The 25,163-nt window shown below is 37.5% G+C and overlaps 1 protein-coding gene across 1 annotated transcript; it reads right to left on the bottom strand.

Annotated features, from left to right (window-relative positions):
- Positions 1 to 1,069: 1,069 nt before the first annotated feature.
- SPAG6 (sperm associated antigen 6) lies at positions 1,070 to 24,482 on the bottom strand. Its single transcript, XM_010580432.1, has 9 exons — positions 24,315 to 24,482; positions 20,548 to 20,731; positions 13,970 to 14,175; positions 12,916 to 13,089; positions 10,352 to 10,504; positions 7,722 to 7,913; positions 6,419 to 6,535; positions 3,531 to 3,676; positions 1,070 to 1,321 (listed from the first exon to the last, which is right to left on the bottom strand). Exons 1-9 carry the CDS (start codon positions 24,474 to 24,476, stop codon positions 1,255 to 1,257), a joined length of 1,401 nt encoding a protein of 466 aa, XP_010578734.1. The 5' UTR covers positions 24,477 to 24,482; the 3' UTR covers positions 1,070 to 1,254.
- Positions 24,483 to 25,163: the final 681 nt, after the last annotated feature.

Genomic DNA, 25,163 nt, shown 5'->3' with positions numbered 1-25,163 from the left:
ACCACAAAAAACTGCTGCATAGTAAAACAAAAATGGTTAGAACAACAAAAAATGGTAAAAGACAGTTACATATTAGGGAATATTAAAGGGTTGTATGCTGCTCCCTGCTGCTACAGTATACCAGAGCATTAATCAGAATGTAAAATTCTTTTCACTCTACATAAGAAGGCAAAAATATTTCAAGGATGTTCTACAGACACACAAGAGGTCATACCTCCAATAACCTCCACATCGATGTGATCTGCAACTTCAAGACTAAGTTCCAAGTGCGCTTCAACTCAATTCTGCAGCAATTTCAGCTCTTGAAGAATAAGTACTGAGCAGCCTTGGTCCCATCACTCCAATCAGTGGGACTCAAGTGTCCTCTGGTTTCCTCTGAATGTGCTCAGAACTTTGCTAACAGTGTTCCTGCAGCCAAGTAATTCTCCTCTCTTCTGAGCCACACAAATTTGCTGCTGACTCAAATGGAGCCAAACCTCCCAGCGTCCTTCCCTTTGTGCCCATGGAAATTCTAAGTTCACTCTGTCCTTTCCAAGAGGAACAACAATGCACACACCAAACAGTGTATTGCTCCTTCCCTCCACAGTGAATCCTGCCTTAATTAGGAAGACTTTTGCAGAAGATGTGTTATCTACCATGCCAGGACCACCACACTATCATATCATGCAGAATTCAGCCCTTTTATCATCATCAGAAATGATTATTTCTTTATTTAACAGCTACTAACGTGTTTGGAGATGCAAAATCACATCACTTTACTTTCTGAAAGGTAGCAGTAGGAGATATCTCAGTGCAGAATGGATTCCATAATTAGAAAAAAGCACAGGGGCCAGCTTTTTCCCCCTCATCGAGCTTGGGAAGCTCTAAACAATATGCAAAAGCAAAAGGGGAAAATGGCTACAGTACTGAGAATGGTAAAATTTGAATGAGATAATAACAAACCTTTCTTGTGGAAGGAAAAGGAAATGACTGATTCTAAAAAAGCTTCTGTGATAAATCATCACCCCTGCGTGAAATTCCATTCATATATGCTACAATATCTGGTAGTAATGTTAGAGAAAAAACAAAAAGGACAAAAACTTATCAAACAAGTTTATAAAGAACAAAATATAGCTTGCTGGAATTGCTGAGCTCTTTCAGTAGTTCAAACAGTAGAAGGAGATTTCAGAATCAAACAAGAGTTTCAACAGCTGTATTCGTATTATAGTCATAAAGGCATAAATGTGAAATACAGCTCTAATAAAAAAATGAAGTTTATAAAACTGGATGGTAATTTTCCACCCTTTCCAGAAGTATCTCAGAATATCCAGGGGAATAATACCTGAAAGAGAAACATTTTGTTTGTGCATTAGACTACAAGGCATGTTCTGTGCTAAGTAATGAAACACTATTCATATTTCTATTGATCAGGAAAAAATCCTAGCATTAAACACTGGTCAAGGAATTCTACAGTTATTCCCCTACAATGTTTTAAAAGCCTGCTTTTCAACTTATGTTATCATTTATACTTAAAAGTCAGGTTTTCAAAAATATGTTTAGCTTCTTTTAGGGCATGTAAGTAAGTGGCTAGTTTTTAGATAAGTTCAGCAGTCATAAGCATTGTCTTTACTGAGAAATGTAGATGTTAACTTCTTTTGAAATTATGGCCTTTAATAAAAAAGCATGAGTTTACACAGAACCATAGGCTGCCAGACAACAATAGTCTACAGCTGTTCATCAAACATAGGCACACACCCCAAAGCTAATGTGAAGTCTACATCAATGTGAGAGACATTGATTCTGGAACAAAAAAAATTATCACAATGACCTTCTGTCTCTAATGCCAACTCAAGGACAGAGATTATCCAATAGGTTTTCATTAGAGTAGGACTCTATGGTGCCATTATTGTCCTGCTGTCATTCAGTTGGTTTTCCACAATGGACCAACTACATGCTTCCAATATGCAAGCATCACCAAAGCTGCATTTAGTTCTTGTTTTCCAGGTCAAGAGTATCTAAAATATATTACTGTGTTATTCTAAAAACATACATCTCAGTATATTTCTGGTTTTGCAGGCATGTAAATTGTCATCTCTGAGCCCTGTAAGCTTTAACTATAGAGAAGAACATACTTCCATGTAATGCATGCCTAATATGTATTCAAGTAGAAATCCCCAACGTTTTCACACCGAAGGAAGAACCATTTACCTTGTTGATTTTCATTTTCTGGATGATTTCTGTATAATGTAACCCTTTTTAAAACTCATATTATTTCTCTCATTGTAAAGCTAACTTTTCAATGCATTATTATATTCAGTCTGCAAACAGCCTAAAATAACAGGTCTCCAGGACAAACCCAGAGCTGGAGTCTATTATAGCAGCTGTGCCTCAGGCAGCACAACCAACATCAGGCAGTAGCACAAAGAGGCAAGCAGGAGATGCTCGAAGGGGCCCTTTTCTTTATTACATCCCAGTCTACATGAGTAACCTTTTTTTATGGGGGGGGGGGGGGGGAATAGCTGTAACAAAGAAACAATAATTATATCCAGAAAAGCATAAGCAAATGTCCTCTTTCCCTCTGAAGTATTAGCTGCAGAATGAAGTTTCTTTATGATTTTGCTTTTACCCATTTGCCAGCCACTGGCTTTTCCTTGTGGAGACATACAGGGCTTCATTTTGTGTGACTTAGTTTGTAGCTACTATTAGCTGAAGAACTCTGTTGCTATAATTAAAATTGATGATGCAAATTTTCAGAGCCTGTAGAGGGAGCGCATGAGTGCAACATCCTTTTGATGTGTTGATGGAGTGAAGGACTGGTAAATGGATATCTAGAATCTAGGAGGGCATTTCTCTCATTATTACAATTTAGGATGGTGACATTTTGACTGTAAGCTATTTAATAGTGTTTCTGTATTCATTAAGGGCAAAGTTCAACTTGGTGCAGACAGCTGGTGTATGGTCCTTTTATATAACACTTAAGCCTCATGATGAGGCTGGGGGAGGAAGGGCAGCTGTGGGCAGAGCAACTGTGCAGGAGAGCTTCTGGACCCTCTGTACATCAGAGGAAGTTTCAAAGGAGCTTCTGAATACACTAGTTCAGACAGGCTCTTAGGGAAGTCAAGGATGCAACCAAAGATTCACCAATACATGTATTTTGGAGCCTGAGTAATCCATAAATAAGTTACCAAGATAAACTAAACTTCCCACAGACATTCATTAATATGAGAGCGGTTGTGCTGAAGCCTCAGAGTCTGTCTGGGTAGTGCAGGACCGACTGTTCTTCCCAGCTTCCTGCAAGAGCCTGATTATTTGGGCTTTGTTTACAAAGAAATTTGATTCCAAAAACAATCAGAAAAGAGAAGGTGGTCAAAGGTACGTGTCTAGCGGTTGTGTTACCACTGGGGCAGTTAACCAAATGTTATGCTGTTTTATTAAAAACAAAATTCATGTAGAAGTTAAATTAATATTTTAAATTCTTGCTTTGCATTGTTCCTGTGAAAAACATCTAACAATGTTCTAAGGATGAATTTTTTAAATTTCATTTTCCCTACCTTACTATTTCCTCTGGATAGCAATTGTTAATAGTGTTGATATATTCCTGAAGAAGTGACCCAGGTTCTGCTTTTATTTCTTGAACCTTTTTAAGTCCACCAGTTGTTACAAAGAGACGACGTGCTTTACTGTCATGTGGTAACACCTACACACAGAAAAGTACATTAAAAAAAAATTCTTTTAAAGGAATCTGTATGCTATTAGGTTCAAATATTGCTTATCTGTTTTTAATTCAGAGGACAGATAAAATGGAACATCAGAGGTACAACATCTGTAATGACTACTGTATTTTAACACCCAGTTGCACAGGAAAAAATCATAAACCAGCCCTTTATGGTTATAACATAATTTAAATTGTGCTTTAATACATAACATATATAAAAATAATGAATTGAATATTTATCTTTACATAAATAATATTTCTTGAATTATTCCTATGGAGACAATAAGATTGTGGAGATTAAAGAGATAATAAAAACAGAACACTAACATGGAATAACAGAAGCTTCTGTTCCACTTAAACCAAGTTATTCAGGTCTTTTATGTCAATTCCCACAGTTTAATTGTAGAGCGGAATTTTATATCATTATAATGATCTAGTATAGATTAGTGCATGAAAACAATACTGAGAATTGTTGCAAGTGAACAATGCAGCCTTGAAGCATTACATGCTACTATTAAATTCCTAGATATTAAAATCTTACAACACACTGTGTAGCCATGGAAGCCTTTTACACACACACACACACACAAAAAGCAAAAATGTGAAGTTTCTGCAGCCAAAGGGGATGAGAAGCAGAAATGATCAGACAATACATTCTGTGCTCCCTGAGTGATGCCGATATGCAGCTCTGTCCAGAAGACAGGAGGGAGGGAGGGCAGTGGGGGCTGGGCCAGGCGAGGGAGAATGACAGCATGTAGTCCATAGGCCCAAGGGCTGCAATAATATTAAAAAAAAAAAAAAGGGGGGGGGGGGTCGCACATAATGCAAGACATCAGCTGCATCTACAACAAAACCAGATAGGTTCAAAACCAACTCTGAGAGTTACATACTGTGGGGGCAAAAGCATTTTGTAAGCCTTCACACTGGTCACACAAATCAAGCCATAAATTTGACTGTATCTCAGTGTAAAACAAGAGCCTCAAAGGAGGAAGGGACTGCCTAAAAGGATGAAGGAAAAGAAAGACGAGATTTCTGCCATGCATATAGGCAAACAGCCTTCATTTCTCTGGTCCCTCTATGCTGTACAAAATCAATAGACAGGTAAAGAAAAAACAGGGGAGCATAGAGACTTCTCCCTCTTATATGCTCCATAGAAGTGTCAGGAACAACTGTGAACATTTCGTTGTGGGAACTGAAAAGACGGCTGTTTCCACCTATCTCCCACAACAAGAACTGCCAAGGAGGAACTAGCAAGGAGACAGGATATGGCCCTTTCCCTGCCTTCCTCCTCCACACTGTGACTCCCAGGCTGGATAAGACAGCAGAAAGCTCTCTTGGAAGAGGCCCTAAAGACAGACGGCACCTCTGAGACACAGTCCCTTCCCCCAGTCCAAACTGAGACAGCACAGAATTGCACAGACCCTGAAAACGATAATGCTAAAATGACACAGTCCAGCACCAAGAATGGACAGCATCCTGCTCTGAAGCATAGCTCGGAAATAAGGCTTTTACTGTGCTATAAATAAGCCCACAGAAGTAATACACCACAGCTCTAAGAATAGGAAATTCCCAAATTATGATACAGGAGAGAAAAATGCTTTTACTGCAGAGAACTTAATTTTAAATGTATAGTTCAGAAGACCAAATGCCAGACAAGTATAGTTTGTTTGTAGAAGAAGAAAAATGAAAAAAACCATCAGCTGATATGAAGGGTACAAAACCACTTCAACAGCAAACAACATTCAAATCTATACACTGGGTAACCAGTTACTATGCACTCAGCTCATTAATAGCTCCAGTCAGCACACAGAAGCAAAAGGCACTGGATTCTGTGCAAATCTCCAATCTTTGTATAGTCTTCGCAAGAAGACAGGACAAACCTAAGTGTGGCAATGTAATCAGGAATCTGCAATACAAACAGTAGTGCTTCCAGATCTGTGATAATCAGAACTGAATATCAAGCATGTTTTACTTGGCCATTTCCAGAAAGAACACCTCACCAAGAGAGCCTGGTACCCCCTGCTAACAGATTACACAGCAGAGTATTGCACTAAAGATAGTCTATAACTGAGCAGGATTCCCAACAGCTGGTGAATATCGCAGACACTGGAAATCTCCTGATTAGTTAGCAATTACTTAAATAATTTTAAATATTTTGATTAATTTGTATCACTTTTTACATGCTGCACTCAAATCAACAATGTAATTAATAACAAACAGTTTCAAATTTTGAGAGGCAAGAGAAAAGATTTGGGATTTTTACACTTACTTAATTGAGACTGAAAATTAATGAGGATAAAAGTGGTGAAGGCTTTATACTCTAGATTATTGTAAAATACCTGACTTAAGTTACTCCTGTACAGACAGCTTGTACTTTATCTAAAACAGATGTGGTTAGGATTTATGTGATACATTGGCTCAGTGAAAATATTTGCACGTGAGTTAATATTCCACTCAATCTCAAGAGGCAAGGAAGAAAAAAACACCTTGCTTATAAGCAACTGTTTTCCCAGTCTTAGGATGAATTATGGCAGGTTCCAGATGAAACAGTATCCAGCTTTATCGGACGAAAGAACGGGATGCTTCAAACTGCTTCTGCAGGGGATGCTTGAGGATTCTGAGAAAACAACTGGGACCTTTAGAGAGATTTCATCTTTGGAAAGATAGCTTCCTTGCTAAATGGAAAACAATTAACATTACTTATCAAGGAGAGCCTTTTCTTACCTTACTAAACTGCCCAACAATGTGTTTCATAATATTGGGAGGGGCATCATGCAGCAATGGTTCAAGTGCTGGAAGATACGTGCATTTCTGAAGGATGTTCTTTAAGGCTTTTTTAGTCTATTGAAATGCAAAATAAAATTTCTCTAGTGAGACATCAATGAAAACAACAAGAATTCATGTTACATATCACTGAAGTCTGATCAAAAAAGCAAATTGATCAGAATACTCAAAGAGCATTTTCTGAACAAAAACTATGATATCTATCAGGTCACTTAATGAAGAATCAATTTTCTACTTAAATTTATTAAACCTCAGAACCTACAGTGCATCATATTCTTATTATATTATCTACTGTCAAAGTAATGGCAATTTTCTTTTGACTACAATGGAAGCAGGAGTAGACCCTTTAAGTAAATTGAAGTACTGTAATATAATAAGAAAGCTAAGTCAAAACACATTTTAAAAGATTGTATTTTAGAAGTGGCTTACTAGGAGAGTCTGCTGGTCTGGGATAGCAAAGTGCATTACCATCCAGGCAGAGGGGGAAAGAGAGAGTGTAACAGTTGTACATCAGTGCTTAGTTTCTGAAAACAGACTTAATGTTGACTGCTACAAGCAGTAATGACCTTCTTGGGTAGGATTATAGGTACAGCTAATTTGGCCTTGATATTTTGGTACCACTGAAAATGACTATACAAAAGTTATTTTACAGATCTGGAATGTTATACTTCAGTGGAATGTACAGAAGCATAGTACAACATGGGAGACCATATCCTGTCATACTATACTCTTCAGCTGGTTCACTTACTGTTGCTCAAAAATACACTTTACCAAACTACAACTCCTTTAGCTCCCACACAAGGAAGGCCTTAAACATGAACAGTTGCATGTTTTCAAGAGCAGAGCTTTGAGTATTTGTTACAGTTTTATTATAATAATAAAAATGTAAGCAAACCTACTACAAGGACAAGCTTACACTTTAAAAAAAATAGATCATTAGAAATTAGTCACTCACAAGAAATTACAGCATTTATGGATGTATGCAACTCTGTTCTAAACTGGGAAGAAAGTGAGGGACTAGACTGCTGTGGCTGTACTATATGATTTGGTATGCACCATATGCACACCCGTTAGGACCAGCCTGTCCTAATAAATGACACACAGCCTTCAGACACCCTACACCCAGGAAATCTGTGACTTGATGAACATCAATAAAAGCACATACCATTTAGTAGGTTTTAAGCACTTATACCTGTTGATTACAATAAATATCTCATACTGCAGATACTACAAATATACTTGCTTTCATTTGAAGATCTTCTGAACTGCGTGTGTCCATATACATAGCAAGCAGTGTGGGTAGTATGTTTGTTACTGCAACAGCTCGTGCATGCTCAGGAGTATGTCTTCCAACCTGTCCCAAGGCCCAAGCAGCTGCTGCCTTAATATGATCTTCATGTTCTTCTATCAAGCAGGCACACAGTGGTGGTATTCCCTGTAGCATTAATCAAAAGCACAACCTTTACAAACCTATACCAGGGAAGGACAACTTGAAACTGATACAGATTGTTAGAAAATGTTTCTCTATTTACAGTCTTCTTCTAAAATAAGCTATAAGAGAACACATGCTAGTAGTGTCATATTTTTACAACTTCATGACTAGCAAGGATTTTTAATAAATCTTAATAAATCCAGTTAAAGAAAGAAACAGATTCAATGTTCTAAGTCAGAAGGCAGTTTGAGCTAACACACAAATTTAAGGGATAAAAGGAATACATAACACAATTCAGGCTGTACTAACAGTAAAGGCTTCAGTTTTGTCAGACTGAAAAGGAAAGAATTTGAGTGTTTATGAATCTATCAAAGCAGTTTAAGACCAGAGGGGCTCAATCATTGAGTCTTTTTTTAATCCACAGGACTAAATTTCAACTTACTAACCTCTTCTTGAGTCCAATAGTTCATGTTTGACTCACCCAATAACTTCCAGAAATGTTTCAACTCTTGATTTGAAGACATCAAGAGACAGAGAATACCTCACTCACATCCAGCTGTTATTGAAGTTGTTCTGGTTCAGGGTCACAGTCTTTAATCCTTTCTCCACAGGATTATGGAGCTACTTAGTAGCTGGTATTTTATGCCAGGATACTTCAATAGGAATAATTTCATGCTACTTTAGGTAAGGCAAGGCTACTAAACCTCTAACTAGAACACCTTTTTCTCCATCCCATGGATCATTTTTTAGTCTTTTCTGTACACTCTCCAGATTTTTTTCAAGATCCTTTTCAAATACAGACAACAGAACTATACGCACTATATACAGAATATACTATATACAGTATATACTATAGAATCATAGAATAGAATCATTTACTAGATGCACTATATAACAGAACTATATAGATTAACTTCTCTTTTCCAATAATGCTTCATCTTCCACTCTTTAATACTGCAAAGGACTGAACTGTCTTTTTTTTTTTTGCCACTGCACTGCAGCAGAAGACCACAATGTAGTATTTTTCCAGTATGATCCAAAAAATCATTTTTCAAAATTCATCCTTTCCAGGATACAGTACTGCAGAATGGAGCTATCACTTTCCATCATTACATCATAACATCACAGATGTGTAACTGCATGTGGTTATGCCACGGTGCATTTCTTTCAAATGGTTCCAGTTTACCAAGCCCTGTCCTCAGCACAGTACCATTCCACAAGCTTAGTTTCCCCTGAAGCAATTTTTTAAAAAAAAACAGGGTTTGGGTTTATTTGGGTTTCTTTTGTGGAACATTCATTAAAATATTTAATTTAATGAGAGTTTGCACAGATCCCTACAACATCTCTCACTGCACTCCCACTCAGTTATAGTAGTAACCATTATTACTCTTCAAAAATTTATCATTTAGGTGCTTCCTCATGAACTTAAACCTGGATTCATCCTACTTAATGTCAAGCACTCAACAGCAGGAGCATATTTGCTTGAGGCATCCCTGAAAGTGGAGAGACAGAGACACATCCAGAGAAGAAGGGTCTCCAGAGAGGGCAAGGAAAAATTGTCTATTTCTTTAGTTTTCAAATGCAGAAGAGTATGTTTTTGATCACTGCTACCTTCCCTGCATACTCATTGATGATATATTGTAGCGATTTCCATTTTTTAACTCACATTCCTACTAGAAGACATTTCTGTTCCTCTGTTTTTATTGTTTCATTGTTTCCACTCATACAGTATATTTTAAATGACGGACATAGTGTGAAAATGGGCCAACAATGCTAGTGAAATTACATCCTTCCTCCTGTCATTAGTTAATATTTTGATGTGGATAATGCTATGTCAGGCACTAATTTCACCTATTGTGAATATTGAACATTCTGTCCCTTCTATACCATTGTCCAGCAGAATTTATTTAAACCTGAAAATGTATTGCTTATCTCATTTGAAATGTCACTTGCACAACTGAATCAAACCGTACTACTAAGGTCTTTTCAAGTCTGAATATTTCTGTTGCCAGACTACTCTAGAGGTACTAGCAGAGTCATGCTAGTGCAATGAAGAACGTGCCATTAAACATTCTTGTTTCAAAAAGGGGTTTGATGTAGCCACAAATATTCATTTTAAGAGGAAACAGACCATAGAAATTCACTGACTTATTTTCTGTAACCATGCAATTGCAACACAGAAAAATCATGTGCTGTAATACAAATGGATACTCACAAACTAAACCAGGACATTTTATAAAAGGTTTAACTTCACAGAGACACACTTTGATCAGGTTACCACATAATTTCAGCCATAGCAAGCAGCAATATTTGGAGAAAGTGCATTCGTCAACAGCAAGTATATAATTCTGTCACAAAAAACATTCTCTGCCTATGTTACTTTGTATCTTTCTCAGAATACCACTGAAGAATTATAGGAAGACGACAAAGTGATAGCTAACCTTGGAGACAATCACTGCCATTGACAGGTTCTCCGAATGAGCTGCTACATAACCAAGCATCATGATGCCAGGCAGTCTGACAGTCCCTCTGCAGCTGCCAATACAATCAATCACAGCAGCGACTCCACCTGCATTTACTATAAGCTGTGAAAGCTAAAAAGATAAATGGAAGAGATTAGATACTGTGAGGTATCAACAGGCATAAAGCACTACATTAGAAAAGTCTTTAAATGTATTGCTCCTGATTTACAAAATAAAGCTGGAATAAGAGTGATGTATCATACAGACTGTTGGGCGCTAAGTGCAGCATGAAGTTCTCGGGAATGAAGCTGGTTTGCTACTCTGTTTTTGACTTTACTGCAAGGAAATCGGGACTCTGAATTCTTGATGCTGTATAGCATGGAATGACATACTCTCAACTCCATTAGTATACACCAAAGAAACATGCAAATGACAGCCTAATACATTAATGCCCTTGAAGATGCACCTACTGAGCCAGATACTCTTTCATACTAGTGCCCATTCATTCCCAGGCCATCATCATATGTTCTGTGCAGGGACAGAGGGAAAGGCCCACTCCTCCTCTTACCTGCATTCTAGATAACCTCTGCAGCATAAGCGCCTTGGTGGATCCCCCCCCAGAGGCACAAAGCCAAAACCAACTGTCACGGATGCGCAAAACCGACTTGGACTACGCCATTCTGCCACGTTAGGGTGCTGCGAGGGAGGTGTCCAGGGAACACACTTGATGGGCGATGGAGTTTGCCCCAGAACGCCAAATTATATAGCCTTCCTTACAAGTGATAATCAAGTATGCAACATGTTTCTTTCCAAAAGGTATCACTTCTTACATCACTTGAGGGACAACAATAGAGTATGTATGATATCAACAATGCATAGAAATTAAAATACTTTCATATTATGATTATTTTATTCTATCTTGTTAGGTATATCCCATTTTTCCCAAAGATTCCAAAGCAAATGAAACATGTTCTTAAAAGTCAAAATTAAATGAACAAAACTGAGGCATGTGGATTTCCCATCCAGTTGATTTGTATAAACATGAAATCCACCTTTGCCTTAGAGCCTTTAAAAGGGGATTGTTTCATTCATGAAACAGCTAGGTGGAATTTAAAGTTATTACTTAGGAAAAACTGTTCACACGATTGTGAAATGCAGCCAGTGATGACCAAGCCTACGTCTGGGCACAGCCATCTGCACTTTGGACGCACAGAGCTCCTGCACAGACACGCTCCCCAGTGCTGTGACCCTCAGGCCCCACTGCAAGTCCCCCAGATCCCGACCTTCACATGAATTTTACTGCATATGCAGATAAAGAGCCGAGATCTAAAAGCCACAACACTCACATGACTAACACAGCCATCTCCTCTAGAAATATCGCTTGCCAATCTGTCTCTGCTGCAACATGTGTTGCTTGAATAGAGTTGCTCAGAGATGGACAGAGATCACTGTCACTCTGGAGTCAAATGTGGATTGTGACTTCCCACTGGGACCTACCAAGATAATTCCTACAGCTCCTTTGGAGAGCTGCTAGAATGGCCAATTCCCCTTGCATGGAGGATCCTGTGCTGGCAGCTCTTCTGACTTTACCTGCAGTCTTGTGAGTTTGGCCTCTGGCTTCCGACTCTAGTGCCCCCCTTTGATAATGATAATTTCTTCACTTTTTTGAGAAAGTGAAGTTGCGCTGTTCATGAGGCACAGAGAGGAAACGTGACAAGACTGCGAACTTTAATCACCAGCAGCTTAAAGACTAGCAGGCTGAAGAAACAGCACAATATACATGTTTAAACACTTCTCAATTGTTAATCTAGTATCACGATTTTGAAATGGCTGTGCTCAGCATTAGTGCGTTCCACAAATACATTGCTTGTATTTCATTCCAGAGTCATATTTAGAGCCTTTTAATTATCTCTATGGTCTGACATATTAACATAGTTATAATTATTTGGTTTTCCTATTTGTTTTGTATTGACTTCGCCAAACATCCCCACCTTCCTATATCAATTATTGGCAAAAACACTGCAAATGCTGAGACTAAAATTACAAACTCAAGCTAATAAAAGAAGCTACCATCAGTTTAATAATAAATAAGAGAATTTTGACCTTCATTGTCATTGGAAAAATAATTAAAATGTGATCCCAGCACCCCAGAAGACTTTTTAAAAAGACACTCACCATCTATTATTATTATAGGGTGATCTTGTCATTTATTAGCTAGTATCATGACTTCTGTGATGCTTTTGTCATGGTATTTTTAATACCTAGGACTGACAATACTGTCAGCCTAAAACTCCCTCTCTGTGCAGATATCTTATGGAATGAAGTAGCTAGGTATACATTATATGATTCCCAGTTTTCAAACCCAATTCATATTCAATACACATCTCGTAATATCAGCAAGCATTTCCATATTTTTCCAATGAACATGCCAAACAGCTATTTGCCGTCCCTTTCGAAAAGCAAATGACAGAATAATCCTGTATTTTATTTAAAGTGTAAAATCTAATGATATGACCTTGTATTTGCATTTTCAAGGTTTTTACCTCAGGCGTATGCTTTGCTATCTCTCTAATTAAAGTTGCACCATTTTTCTTGACATATTCATCTGAGTCCTTCAGGCATGTGAGCACAACTGGGAAAATTTCTGCTTCAACCACCAGCTCTGCAAGATCCACTGAATGCTTTGCTATTTGGCTTAGAGCTGACAGCACCTGACGCTAGTAAATAAAAATTGTTATAAAATCAATAGTATACAAACATCCCATAACACACACTCCTCCTGCACACAAAAATCTATTGCATCAAGGAAAACAAAGCAGGATAGGGAAAACAATTACAGCTATTTTACAATTCACTGAGTCAATTCATGCACGAATATAATGGCACAGAACATTCGCTGGTTCCTGAATAAAAGTTTCTCCTTTGTTTTATCCCATTCAAGCTTGCTATGTATTAAAAAAGAAAATATATATATACCATTTAAAACGGTAATTTAAAATTTAGTGAAAAATATAGAAAGTATCTTTATTTGCATAAGTTTGGCCTGTTAGACCTTATATTAAATCACTTCTATCTATTTGTTTGAATTGGCATTTTTGTGTTGTCTTCTGTTTCTGTTAGAGTAAGACAGAAAAACTGTATTAAGAAACAATTTTTTGTCAGTTAAACCCTAGTGATTAAACCTTTGACAACAGCCACTCAAATCAGATAGTACATTCTAAAATACAATAATACATTTAATATTAACTGGTTTATAATATAATCTTAAGTATGCAAAACCTTTTCTGTAACTGAATTGTGCAAATTTTATCTATTAAAAATATCTGTTGCATTCTTCATATACTAAATAATTCTAAAAAACCCTCATACTATCCACTTTAAAGATTAGTTTAGCTGTTCCTCACAGAGCAGCAGTTTTTATCTAGTAGCTAAATCTGTGAATGTGTTCAGAACTCTTTGTCACTAACTATGTAGTTACATTTTGTTAACACACCAAACAAGAGCTTCCTAAATAAATACGCACATCAGTGTCTTTGATTCAATATAAAGTAATGACTGGTATAATGGAGATTAAAAAAAAATAATTTTTAAATGTACCTTCAGTTTAGCATCAGGGTTCAGGATCATCTGAGCTAAGTGAGCGATAGCTCCTGCATCCACTACTGTCTGTGCTAACTCTGGAGAATGCTTTGAAATATCACTGAGAGTTGAAGCAGCAATCCTTTTCAAAGCAATTTCTGGCTCCTGGATACAGAGCACTAAAAGAGGAACAGCGCCTGCATCCACCACAGCTTGTGACAGTTCTGTAGGTCCAAGGAAAGTAATTAAGTGAGTATGGGTGACTGACCCTTGTGCAAGCCATTTTTCACCCTGACAGATACAGCAAAGGAAAAAGGGGAGGGTGTAGTTCACTGTCTCGACATCTGCATTTCAAATCAGCCCTCCTGGTTTCATAAACCGTGTGGACCAATCCACAACTGAAAAGAATGCAGGTCAATAGATGGACCCCCATTTACATGCACACATTTGAGGTAGATTAGGCTGAAATGGTTTGTTATTCTGTTTTCTTTTTCTTTTTTTAAAGTAAGCAGATGTCAGCTGTTTAAACCCTGGCTATTCTACACTGATCAATAGGAAAGCATTTTATGCATGGCTAACAACAACACAGAAAGCCAAAGTACCAAAATTTTACCAACCACCTAATTAGAGAGCATTTTACCCTCTTTAAATGATAAGCAGATATTAGCATAGATCAAATGCCAAAAACAGAAATACAAAAAACATACATAAAAGATTTATCTTACATAAAAGACTGGAAAAATGGAACTTGCTGATCAAAACTAGGCTTTGCTACCATACATGGGACAAGACAGAATTTATACTTTAATGACATGAAAATGTTATCATACACAATTAGACAAATGAGAAATATCATCAGTGGGATATTGTGTGTCTGAGATCAGTACAATATCCTTAACTAACTGCACTTAAATAAAAAATAAAAAAAAAATCTGAGCATATGATTAGCTGACATGGACAAAAATTACACTATTAGAAATTCATTAGTTCTGTGTATGCAGCATTAATCACAATCCTAAAATAAGAATTACTGGATATCAGAAGCAAAATTTATACTATAACCAAGCAGTGCTATTTTAAAATAGTGTTGAAAAAGTGGTAAAAATCATGGGGGATTCAATAATCTATTAGGTTTTTAGTTCAGTTTTGCTACACCTTATTATGCATATCCATTATTATCTTTAACATTTATCTTGACTTATAGTACCATGGCAACATATGGCTGTTGTATTTCAAGACTCTAACTTAGCTTTTGATTTATAGTCCATCCATAAAGAGATTTTCATACTAAGAAAAATATAGCATACTTCATTAAATATACATAGACTAATACAGTTTTTCATGAAATCTGTAAGTCATGTCATCATTACGTTGTTAAGACCCAAATAATGTTCCCGACCAGATTTGTTTTCAATTAGTGAATTATAGCCACACACTCCAATACATGTGATGTCAAATATTTACACTGTATGTTATTTTATGATATAATATTTTAAAGAAATTATAAATATTACCTCACAAAATTATAATAAATAATGCAGTAATTTTTAAACTAATACAAAATTAACCCTTCAAGGTTCACTTTTCAAATAACTGTTTGACTGAAAATGTAGAGTGTGCATCCTCCAAATACACACACACCATAAGATTTCAACAAAACCCGAATGCTCTACCTTTAGTTTTACAACTTTGAAATGAAATGTACCTGAAACGTATCTGAAAACAAACCTGAAAACTAACTAATCAATATAAGTGGCATAAGCTACATTCAGCTTTTCATGGAAAAAGCCATACTTGATTTTTTCAAATTGTATTTTGATGCTGTACACTGACCAAGTGAAATACATGATGTGACCGACAATCCAGATTAATCCATCCGACTGTGCCTCAGAAGCAACTTCAGAGCAACCAACTCAATTGCCTACAGTCTGCTAGGAGATGCTAATACCAGGAAAATCATGTCAAGAAGGACAGGATACTACTAGAAGAATGGGTTTCTTTGATGCCTTGTGAGCTGAAATCATTAAGTTCAAGTAGGGAGAGAAAGAGCAATACTTTAAGGTCACAGCTACGCCCAGGCATGCAGAAGTAACCATAAAAGTTATTTTAAAAGAGGAAACTAAATCCGATTCAATTTAGATCAGCTCTTGCTGTTAGAAGGCTGCTATCATTTAAATACTGATGGTTACTGTTGGTCATGGTTAATTAAATGGTTGTTCTTCCAGTGGTGTTTATAAGGTTCATGGCTAATAACTTACCACATGGAGGGCTGGACCATGTGTCAAAAGACAGACAAGCAGTAAATGGACTGTCAGAAAAACAGGAAAGCTGAGGCAAGGACAAAAGAAAATATAGATCTTCCCATCACATTCCCCTGCAAACAGCCCCAAACTACAATTCTGAGTATTAATGATTCTATGATAATTGTAATTCTTTTTTTCTCAAAAAGAGGCTAAATCAACCTTCCCACTTGGTAGAACATCTTTAATTCAGACTATACACCAAAGGATTCATGAAACTTTGCCATCCAATTACAAAACATAGAGGTGAAAAAAAAATGAAGGCTGAGAAAGAGTTAAAGGACAAAATACAGTTGTCAAGAAGAAATTTCTAAAAACAAATATTCAGTCAAAGAAATTAAAATAGCTGGTACAAATTACAAAAAGACTTTTCTGAACACTATGCCAAGACTGCCCTATAAGGGCAAAGATAAGACCAATAGCTGAAGAAGAGAAAGACAGCAGGGAAAAACTGATTTATGAACATCATTTAATTCCACAGACAGTTACGAAAACCCTGGGCTTGGAACTTCAGTTCGGGGCACAGCTCAAGGAACCTATCCAACTACATGACGATAAAGTAGGACTTCTCCCTATGTGAGTGAAAGTAGGAAATGTTATTCTACATATGCTCAGAGACAAGAGAGCCAAGACTCAGAACCCACCATAAATTAGTTACTTTTGTCCAGAACAATATGAGGAAGATTTTAGCAAATGGAGATACTGCAGACATGAAGACAGACTGACATGGAGGTAGAAGAAAGACCGATAAAGACAGACATTGGAGTTTAAAATGTCACCAGTTCAACTAGAAGTTGTACTAGATTAGATTTGTCTCAATACAAAAGTAATCATCAGGGACTAAGAAATTAATTCAAACTAAGCTGAGGCCTAGTCATGGGTTTATGCGATCAGGAAGAGTGGAAAGTGAACAAAGAAGAGTCAGTAAGATCCTGACTACATACCCACTGAAATCAATGGGAAGTCTTACAGGATTGATCTAAACTGGTTTAAGGTGTTACCAAAAAAAAATCCATATTAATGTTAACATGTTGGCAATAATAGTATGGATTAAAAAAAAAAAGATTAGGGAGAAAAGATGAAGGTGAGAAAGTGAGTGTGCAGGTAGTCCCCAGAGAAGGAAAATCAGCTCTGAAAAAATGTCATATTCACATAGCAGAGCAGCAGCAAAACCTTCTTTGCTTGGAAGCAAATGCAAGTTTCAGACCAGACCAGGGTTCTCAAACAGACCTTGCTGTGGTGGCAGGTGCATCCACAGGAAATAACAGGTTTTATCCAAAACAACCACCAATACTGTATTTTTCTGAGGACTGTGTGATCATGTAATGGCCACATAGGAAGACTCTAATCCCCACAAGGAGTCCAAAGACTGCACTTCAAAATCACAGGTTTATGCAGACTGCTACAACCACAGAGCTAAAGATTCCACTGGAACCAGTGGGAAAACCTTTAATCAGGAGAAGGCTGGAGGTCATTAATTACAGGACAAGCTTATATCCTGGAATAAGACAAAGTTACTGCTAGACTCAAATCACTGAAGAGCTGAGGAACCTGGTCTAAGCTTGTAGCTGACCCTGCTTTGAGCAGGAAGCTGGACTAGAGACGTCCTGAGGTCCCTTCCAAGCTGAGCCACTGTATGACAGAAAATGAGCGTAATTCCACTCTCAGCAGTATGCTTGAGTATAAATAGTGTTTTTTATTTTTGTTTTCCTACCAATTTACAATATGCTGAAGCAGGTAAGAGATGATTAATAAATTACACCTTTTATGTAGGCAAAGCAAATGGAAAGCTAAGTTATTTGCATATCTCAAACATTAGAATTTTGCATTTTAAAAGTAATTGAATATAGTATAAGTAAGAATTTACAAAATACTTTTCATGGATCTGATGGTATTTTGATGGTATGCGGAACACTTTACACTTCTTTTCAAACACAAATAGTAGAAATAATGAATGGCAAAATTACAGCACACTGATCTGTATATTTTGGAGTAAGTTCCTAAATTTTGGAATCTGACCTGACAAGATTTCTAGTGTCTTGAAATCTCATGAGACATCTGTCTTGACCTAAAATCTCATAGGTCTTCTGGAGAGATCTGTTCACAGAAGAACTGCATTTTAAGAGACTGTTGTATGAAGACAGTAGGGAACTTGCTAACCAGAGTATGTTTTCATCGGGGGGAGAAGTCTTGATTTCTCAGATTGGAAGTATTTTCATGGGAACATACACCGCAGTTCCTAGAGAGCAGCTTTACCAGGTCATGGATGGAATTTCTGATTAAAAGCAGAGAGATACTCCCATTGCAAACAGTTATCGCCAAATGCTGGGAGCCTTTGCTTGCATTCAGGGAGACAGCGGTTCACATCCTGCCTAAGACAGATCAGGACTTCAATCTGTCTCCCACGTACATCCCAGACATATGCCCTAATTATTGAACTTTTCTTGCTGGGGCAAATAAGCCTCCCTACCCCCCCGTCTTTTCAGGGGAGAAAAAAAAATTGTTTTAATGTTGTCCCACTTTGGAACTGAAACAATTTTTGAAACTGAAAAACTTTTTGTGGGTGGGGAAAACCATTTCACACCCAACTATTTTTAGAGTTTAAGCTGCAATATGTGTTCACAGACAGTCGATGACAGAAAATCCTAACTGCCAAATTTTGTCAACACAAGCATGGGAGTCTAATCCAGCGTTTCTCAAACAGTAAACACCAGATGTTGGTAAGAACAGGTCCATCTATCTTTGTATCCCATCTCCAACAATATCCTGTTCCAAAGGCATGCTTGTAGGAGTATAAGAAACATACCATGCACAGAGTGATCTTTTTTCAGTATAACTCCTCTACTTTCAGTAATCATTTTAGAGACTTCCTGTGACTGTGTTATAGAGGAAGGTAAATCCCCCAAATTGGCTGTAGCCAAGCAGAACAACAACAATTTTTTTCAGGTTTTTGTTTTGTTCTGGTTTTTAACTGATTACATCTAGTGATCTGTCTATGTCCTGATGCTTGCAGCTTGGTAGCACTTAAAATTTCAACCTGATTTCTGAAAATGCTGTTAATATTGCTGGTGTAATTTGACATGAGACATGCACCCATTCACTGTCAGTGAATAAATAATTCATAACCATGGAATAAAAATTTGTACAAGGAATTTGGTGTGTTCGATACACTACACACATTTATACAAACAAACACTTTCAAATGACACTTAAGTATCTTTCAGACAGAAGCAACGATTATTTTCCACCAAGGGTGGGATTCAGACCTGGTGACCAAGAAGATCTTTACCACAGAGGTGCTCCAAGAATTAATTTGTTCTCCAGAAAAAGCAGTCTGTTAGGAAGATGCTGACAACTTTGGAGTCTGTCCCAGTAAGTTAACCCTCTCTCTAAGTGGGAAGGGGAAATCTCCCATACCTTCCACAGTCCAACACTCCATATCAATTAAAAAAAGAAAGAAAATCACTTCCAAACTCAGTCTATGTACATTTTAGAGCCAAAACCAAACATAAATGCATGAGTTAATGTTATGATCCTAGAATAAGTTTAACTTTAAACAATATGAACACAAGCGATTTCTCCCACCCTTTCCAGCCAGCAGTTTCTTCCCTCAGTTCTTTGATTCATAGCTCTAAACTTTTACTTGAACTATATAAATAGCTGCTAAAAGAATTATCAACCACGTGGATCAGCTTTTAAATAGGAACATGACACTGCCAGTGAGTTATACAACTGCTTGTGAGACAGCAGTGAACTGCTCGATATCGGATTCCTAGGATCTATTCCTGACTCTCAGAAAATAGTGTGGTCTGCTGGCTAATGATAATATAGTCAGTGCAATGAATTTGGCACATTTATCCTGCAGGCACTGCTGTAAGCTGAATGAAACTTGGTTCTGCCTAGGTTTCTCCATTTTACTATGTATATAAAATAAGAACTAATGTCAAGCAAAAAAACTTTGTTCCACAGCAACAGTTACACAATACATAAAGATTCTGAAATTTCTTCACGATGGAGAATAAAGCAGAGTGTTTTTTCCTGGCCACAGGCCTAATGCATCTCTTCTTAGAGCACCTCTCGTAACTGGGCACTGCTGGTGTCAGATATGCCAGTTTCCCACAACAGGTACAGCATTGTCAGAAGGGTATAGTTAGAGTAGGTTTTTATTCCAAATTTAAAATTTTATAACAGAGAAGAAACAGCATCTTGTTCTATTTATGAACATTACAATAATGCAATTTATTGTAACTGTCACATAGCATTAAGCTGAAAGATAACACCTGTGAAACCTGTTACCTGAATTGTGTCGGGCAATATACCCAAGTGCCCAAGATGCAGCTTCTTTGACTCCAGGGTCAAAATCTTCCAAGCAAATCACAAGCATTTCCAGTGCTCCACACTGAACTACTGCCTGAGCTAGCTGTGGAGAATGTTTACCAACTGCTCTTAGCACAAATGCAGCTGCTTTCTTGTAGAAACGCTATACAAATCAGGAGAAAAGAAAAAAAAAACAGCTTTTACTAACATTAAGTAGTTCAAAGCATAATACAGTACAGACATCCATAAATTAGACTTTTTTAGTAGCAGCAGTCTCTCATACAGATCCAGATCAGGACCACCAGACATCACAGAAACAATGAACTTACAGACCTTCTCTGAGACAGCTCATGATATAAAATTTGCAGTAAGTGCATAAACAAACAGGAAAAAAATGAGAGGGCTAAGAGGATATGGGGAAAAGATAATAATCTAGATAAGTCTGTTTAAGCGAGTAGTGAATGATAAGAGCTGCAAAACCAATAGCTCTTAACATATTTAACCATATTACATAGGTTATGCAGGGCAAGCTCCTAAAATAATTCTACCCATCTCTGACACTTGCAATATTTCACAATTTCTAATGTATACACCCTCACAATATCTCTATGAGAACACATTGTTTACACTTACAAACAGGAAACTGAGACACAGAATTAGATCCAACAGAAGGTTTTAGGATCTGAATCCTGAAATGCCTAAATACTGCCTAAGCCCACAGCTAAGATCCTGAAAACCCACCCCACCAAACACCCAACACTGAATGACCCTCGGTTTTGACCAGGCAGCCTGCAGTTTTACCCCTGCATGTGCCCAGAAACAGCTCACTTTCAACAGGACTAAGCACCTTGGCACTTCTGCCACAAGTTCAAGCAAAATCCAAGCACTTGTGTCAGTTCTACCCATCTCCCTCAGTGCTGGGCCAAATACATGTTTTGAGCATATATATATAACATATGATGCTGCACACATCATGGGGTTCCATGTAAAGTGCAGTGGTGGTTGCAGTTTCTTCTAAAGGCACAGTTAAAAGTCTTCCCCTCAAAAGTCACCTTTGAGTCTCCTCCTGCAGTTTCGTAAGTATCATTGGGATGTGAAAGCTGAAGATTAAATTTCTTCCTCTGCCTTACAGTTTCAAAATTCAGAGCCCAGTTAAAGTACTCTGGCCAGAGACAACCGAGTTGTGAGAAAGACAGTTCTTCTCTCTCATGAAGCAGTAATGAGTGCAAGATTCCTTGGGACACAAGTAATGTACTGCTACATCCACGTGCCCAGAGTATGCTGTCCAGCCTGGCAGTTGACAGACCATCCATCCCTACGGACAAGCTCTAGAGGGCTCTCTCTCCGTGTGCCAGCTGGCTTTAATCTCATTCCAAGATGCTTGATTCTCCCCTGCTCTGTACAGGGAGCCTGGGCACTTTACAGTGCTAGCTTCCTACTGTCAAGGTACCCAAAACTTAATGCAAAGCCCACATCCCTTTTGGATCACGTCCAGAGAAACAAAGAACCACGTGAGTGCTTTTGTGCATCCTGTAAGGCGCAACCAAACACCTTCAAAAGTCTGATCTAAAGCACTAAGGTATGGCAATAGAGGAGTATCTGCAACGGCTTCACAGGAAATAAAATGGACCCAGGCCCACTCCCTGGCCCTGAAGGAAAGTGACACTGCACACCACGTCCATCCACTTAAACTCCTCATCCCTCAAAGCACAATGGCCTCATCTATACTATTGGAAACCATCCCCACCTTGTGCTATCACCTAAACCATGTGCAGGAATTGATGGTTGGCATTAGCTAAAACCACACCACAGAGCACGTTAACAATCAAAGAGCACAGTCATCTTCCAGTGCTCAAATGCATGCCCTGACCCTCCTTAGTTTACCGGTACTGATATAATTCCTTAATGCCAAAAATCCAGTCTTCTAAGTTAAGGCCTACAAGCAAGTACATTAAACATAATTTACAAGCAAAGCATTAAACATCATTTAGGGGGAACAAAAGTTAAGGGAAAGTACAGACAAATAGTCAAATCCCTAGGTAATGTAAGTCACCGTTAAGTTCTGCTGAACCCAATGGAGCTATAGCTGTTCACACCAGTCTATGTCTGTGCAAATATGGGTATGTTATTTCTGTTAAGTAATTATGCTCCTGGCAAAGAAAAACATTTCTTTGTTTTTATTATTCAAAACACATTTATTTACAAACCATATTCACAGGCACAGTCAGAACACACTGTAAAACCGTGTTTTGCTCAGTTTAATTGACAAAACATTGATCTGGGATGTGACCCTGTATCTGTTCTCCATAAATCAGTAGAATCAGTATTTATTGTGTGCTCAAAGAATCTGCTCCTTAAAATAGATTTTGATACATGAAGAGTGAGTGGAATGGAAATGTATCTGGGTGGGGTTTTTTTTGCCTATGGGAAGTAACAAACTGCACGCATTGCTAAACTCTGCATGAACTGGATAATGAGTTTCCTTCACTTGCCCTCAGTCACCAAGGCATAGTAGGCTTTCCATGACCTCACACTAATCTTGCTGCTGCCCCAAGTGATTCTGAATTACAGCCATCTCAATGTAACGACAGCATGGGCAGTAACATGGAAGAGATAAATCAGGGTACTCAAGCTAATTTAGTGAGGGCTTTCAGTTGTAGCAGGGGGGTAGTTTCCAAACCAAAAGAGAGGATAACGTTTTGTTCCACTTCTTCCCTTAAAAATAGAAATAAAAGGACCAAAATGGTTATAAACTTGTCTAACTAAAACCTTAACTTTCTTTCCATACTATACCAGTATCTCGACATCAAGGTTTTTCTTTAGCTTTTCTTTATTTTTTTTTTTTTTTTAAGATTAATTGTATAGGCAATGACCTATATGCACAAAAAAATATGCAGTGAGTACTTACATTTATGTTTTCCTCAAAAGATTGCAAATTAAAATATATAGTTTTCCAAAACATATTTCCATTGAAATCCTACTTCTCCTAAATCTAATAAATCAAAACTGCAACCCAAGTATGGCTGTGATATCAATGCATTTAACTCTCAGCTGTCTCTTTCTTTTTCCAGTTATTAGGAACCTTATTTAAAAGTATTTCTGTTAATCTAGGTTAGGATCACTGGAAAATCAAAGCTGGAATATATGCAAAACTTGAGGAAAAATGGTGAGAAGGGAGAAAAAGAGACCACCAGATTTATTCTCATTGCAACTGTGACTACACATCGTTTGGTTTTGACAACTACAAAGATGAAAACCTTTCAGTGTATTTTCCTGTGCCAGTGGTTTGATATTTCTCATGCTACAGATTTCCAAAAGGCTATGTATGGAGATATTTAATATTTCATTACACAAGTTCAGGGGGGTTTATATGTATTTTTTAAGTGTTTGGTAGTATCGACAAATCCTAGTCAGTTATCACCACAGCTTTCAAATTGTCTCATTTTTAAAGAGGGACTTTTATAAAGTATCACTCAACATTTTAAAAACATAACAGTGCCATGAATATATTTCCTATAGTGCACTAAAAGGTAAAATGATATTTTAAAGTAAAGTTTATTTGAAGTAAAACTTAGGTATACAGTACACATTGATCTCTCGGGGGTTCAAAACATACATGCTCTCTCTGACTTCACTACATTTACTGCTATATTAGAATAACAGCAGATAGCTGATACAGAAAGATTTCCCTTTCCCTGTGCAATAGTTTAAAAAAACGATTACTTAAGAAAACAATGGTGGCTTACATTCTGCTCAGACAATGAACACAAGAGCTGTGGAAGAATGTCTCCCTTCACGACTGCCTCTGCCAGGTCATCGTTATAATTGGCAAGTCTCCCAAGAGCCAAAGCAGCAGTCTGTTGAATAGTTGGGACGACATCCAGCAAAAGAGGTCTCAGCAAAGACATTACACCTGAGTTACATCAGGAAGAGAAAAGCCCATTTGGTAAGCAGAAATTTTCTAAACATTTGCCTTTATTCATAAAAACCTATTAAATTACTCTTCCAGGCAGTAAGAACTTGTAGGAAATCCAGGTGTCCCACTGAAATGAAGTCAGCACTTGCTATGTGTCAGCAGTGCTATCCAATGTTTCTGCTCATTTTTCATAGGTACAAAACACTTCTGAAATATAAAAAAAAAGTCACATGTAGAAATAAGCCATATTCAAACATCTATAAAATACATGTCTTAAAGTATACACAAGAAAATAAGGTAGATTCAAACATATATAAAACGCATGTGTTAAAGTACGCACAGGAAACTCCATCTGGAGGTCCTGGTGAGCTGACATTGTCATGTCACTCATTCAGCATGCCAGCAGAACCTCTACGTTGAATTACACCAAATCATTTTTCATCTATTACAAGCAATGATGGATTTGGGGACCAATATCCATAACAGATTACACTCCAGATAGAAAAGTTGAAGATTTTCTTATCATGTTATTATTTATGACGTGTTTTCACTGATGAGTCATCCACAGTGTATCAGTTAAACGTGAAAGAACATGAAAGTCCATTCTCTAAGGTGGTCTTATAATACATCCTTGAAATTATAGCTGAGGTGAGCTGCCGTGATATGAACCATTTGCAGT

Source organism: Haliaeetus leucocephalus, unplaced genomic scaffold (genome assembly GCF_000737465.1).
Source record: "Haliaeetus leucocephalus isolate CR32 unplaced genomic scaffold, Haliaeetus_leucocephalus-4.0 Scaffold0, whole genome shotgun sequence".
In the NCBI taxonomy this organism is placed as follows: domain Eukaryota; kingdom Metazoa; phylum Chordata; class Aves; order Accipitriformes; family Accipitridae; genus Haliaeetus; species Haliaeetus leucocephalus.
The sequence above is the reverse complement of the archived record's forward strand: the minus strand, read 5'-3'. Positions and strand labels throughout refer to the sequence as shown.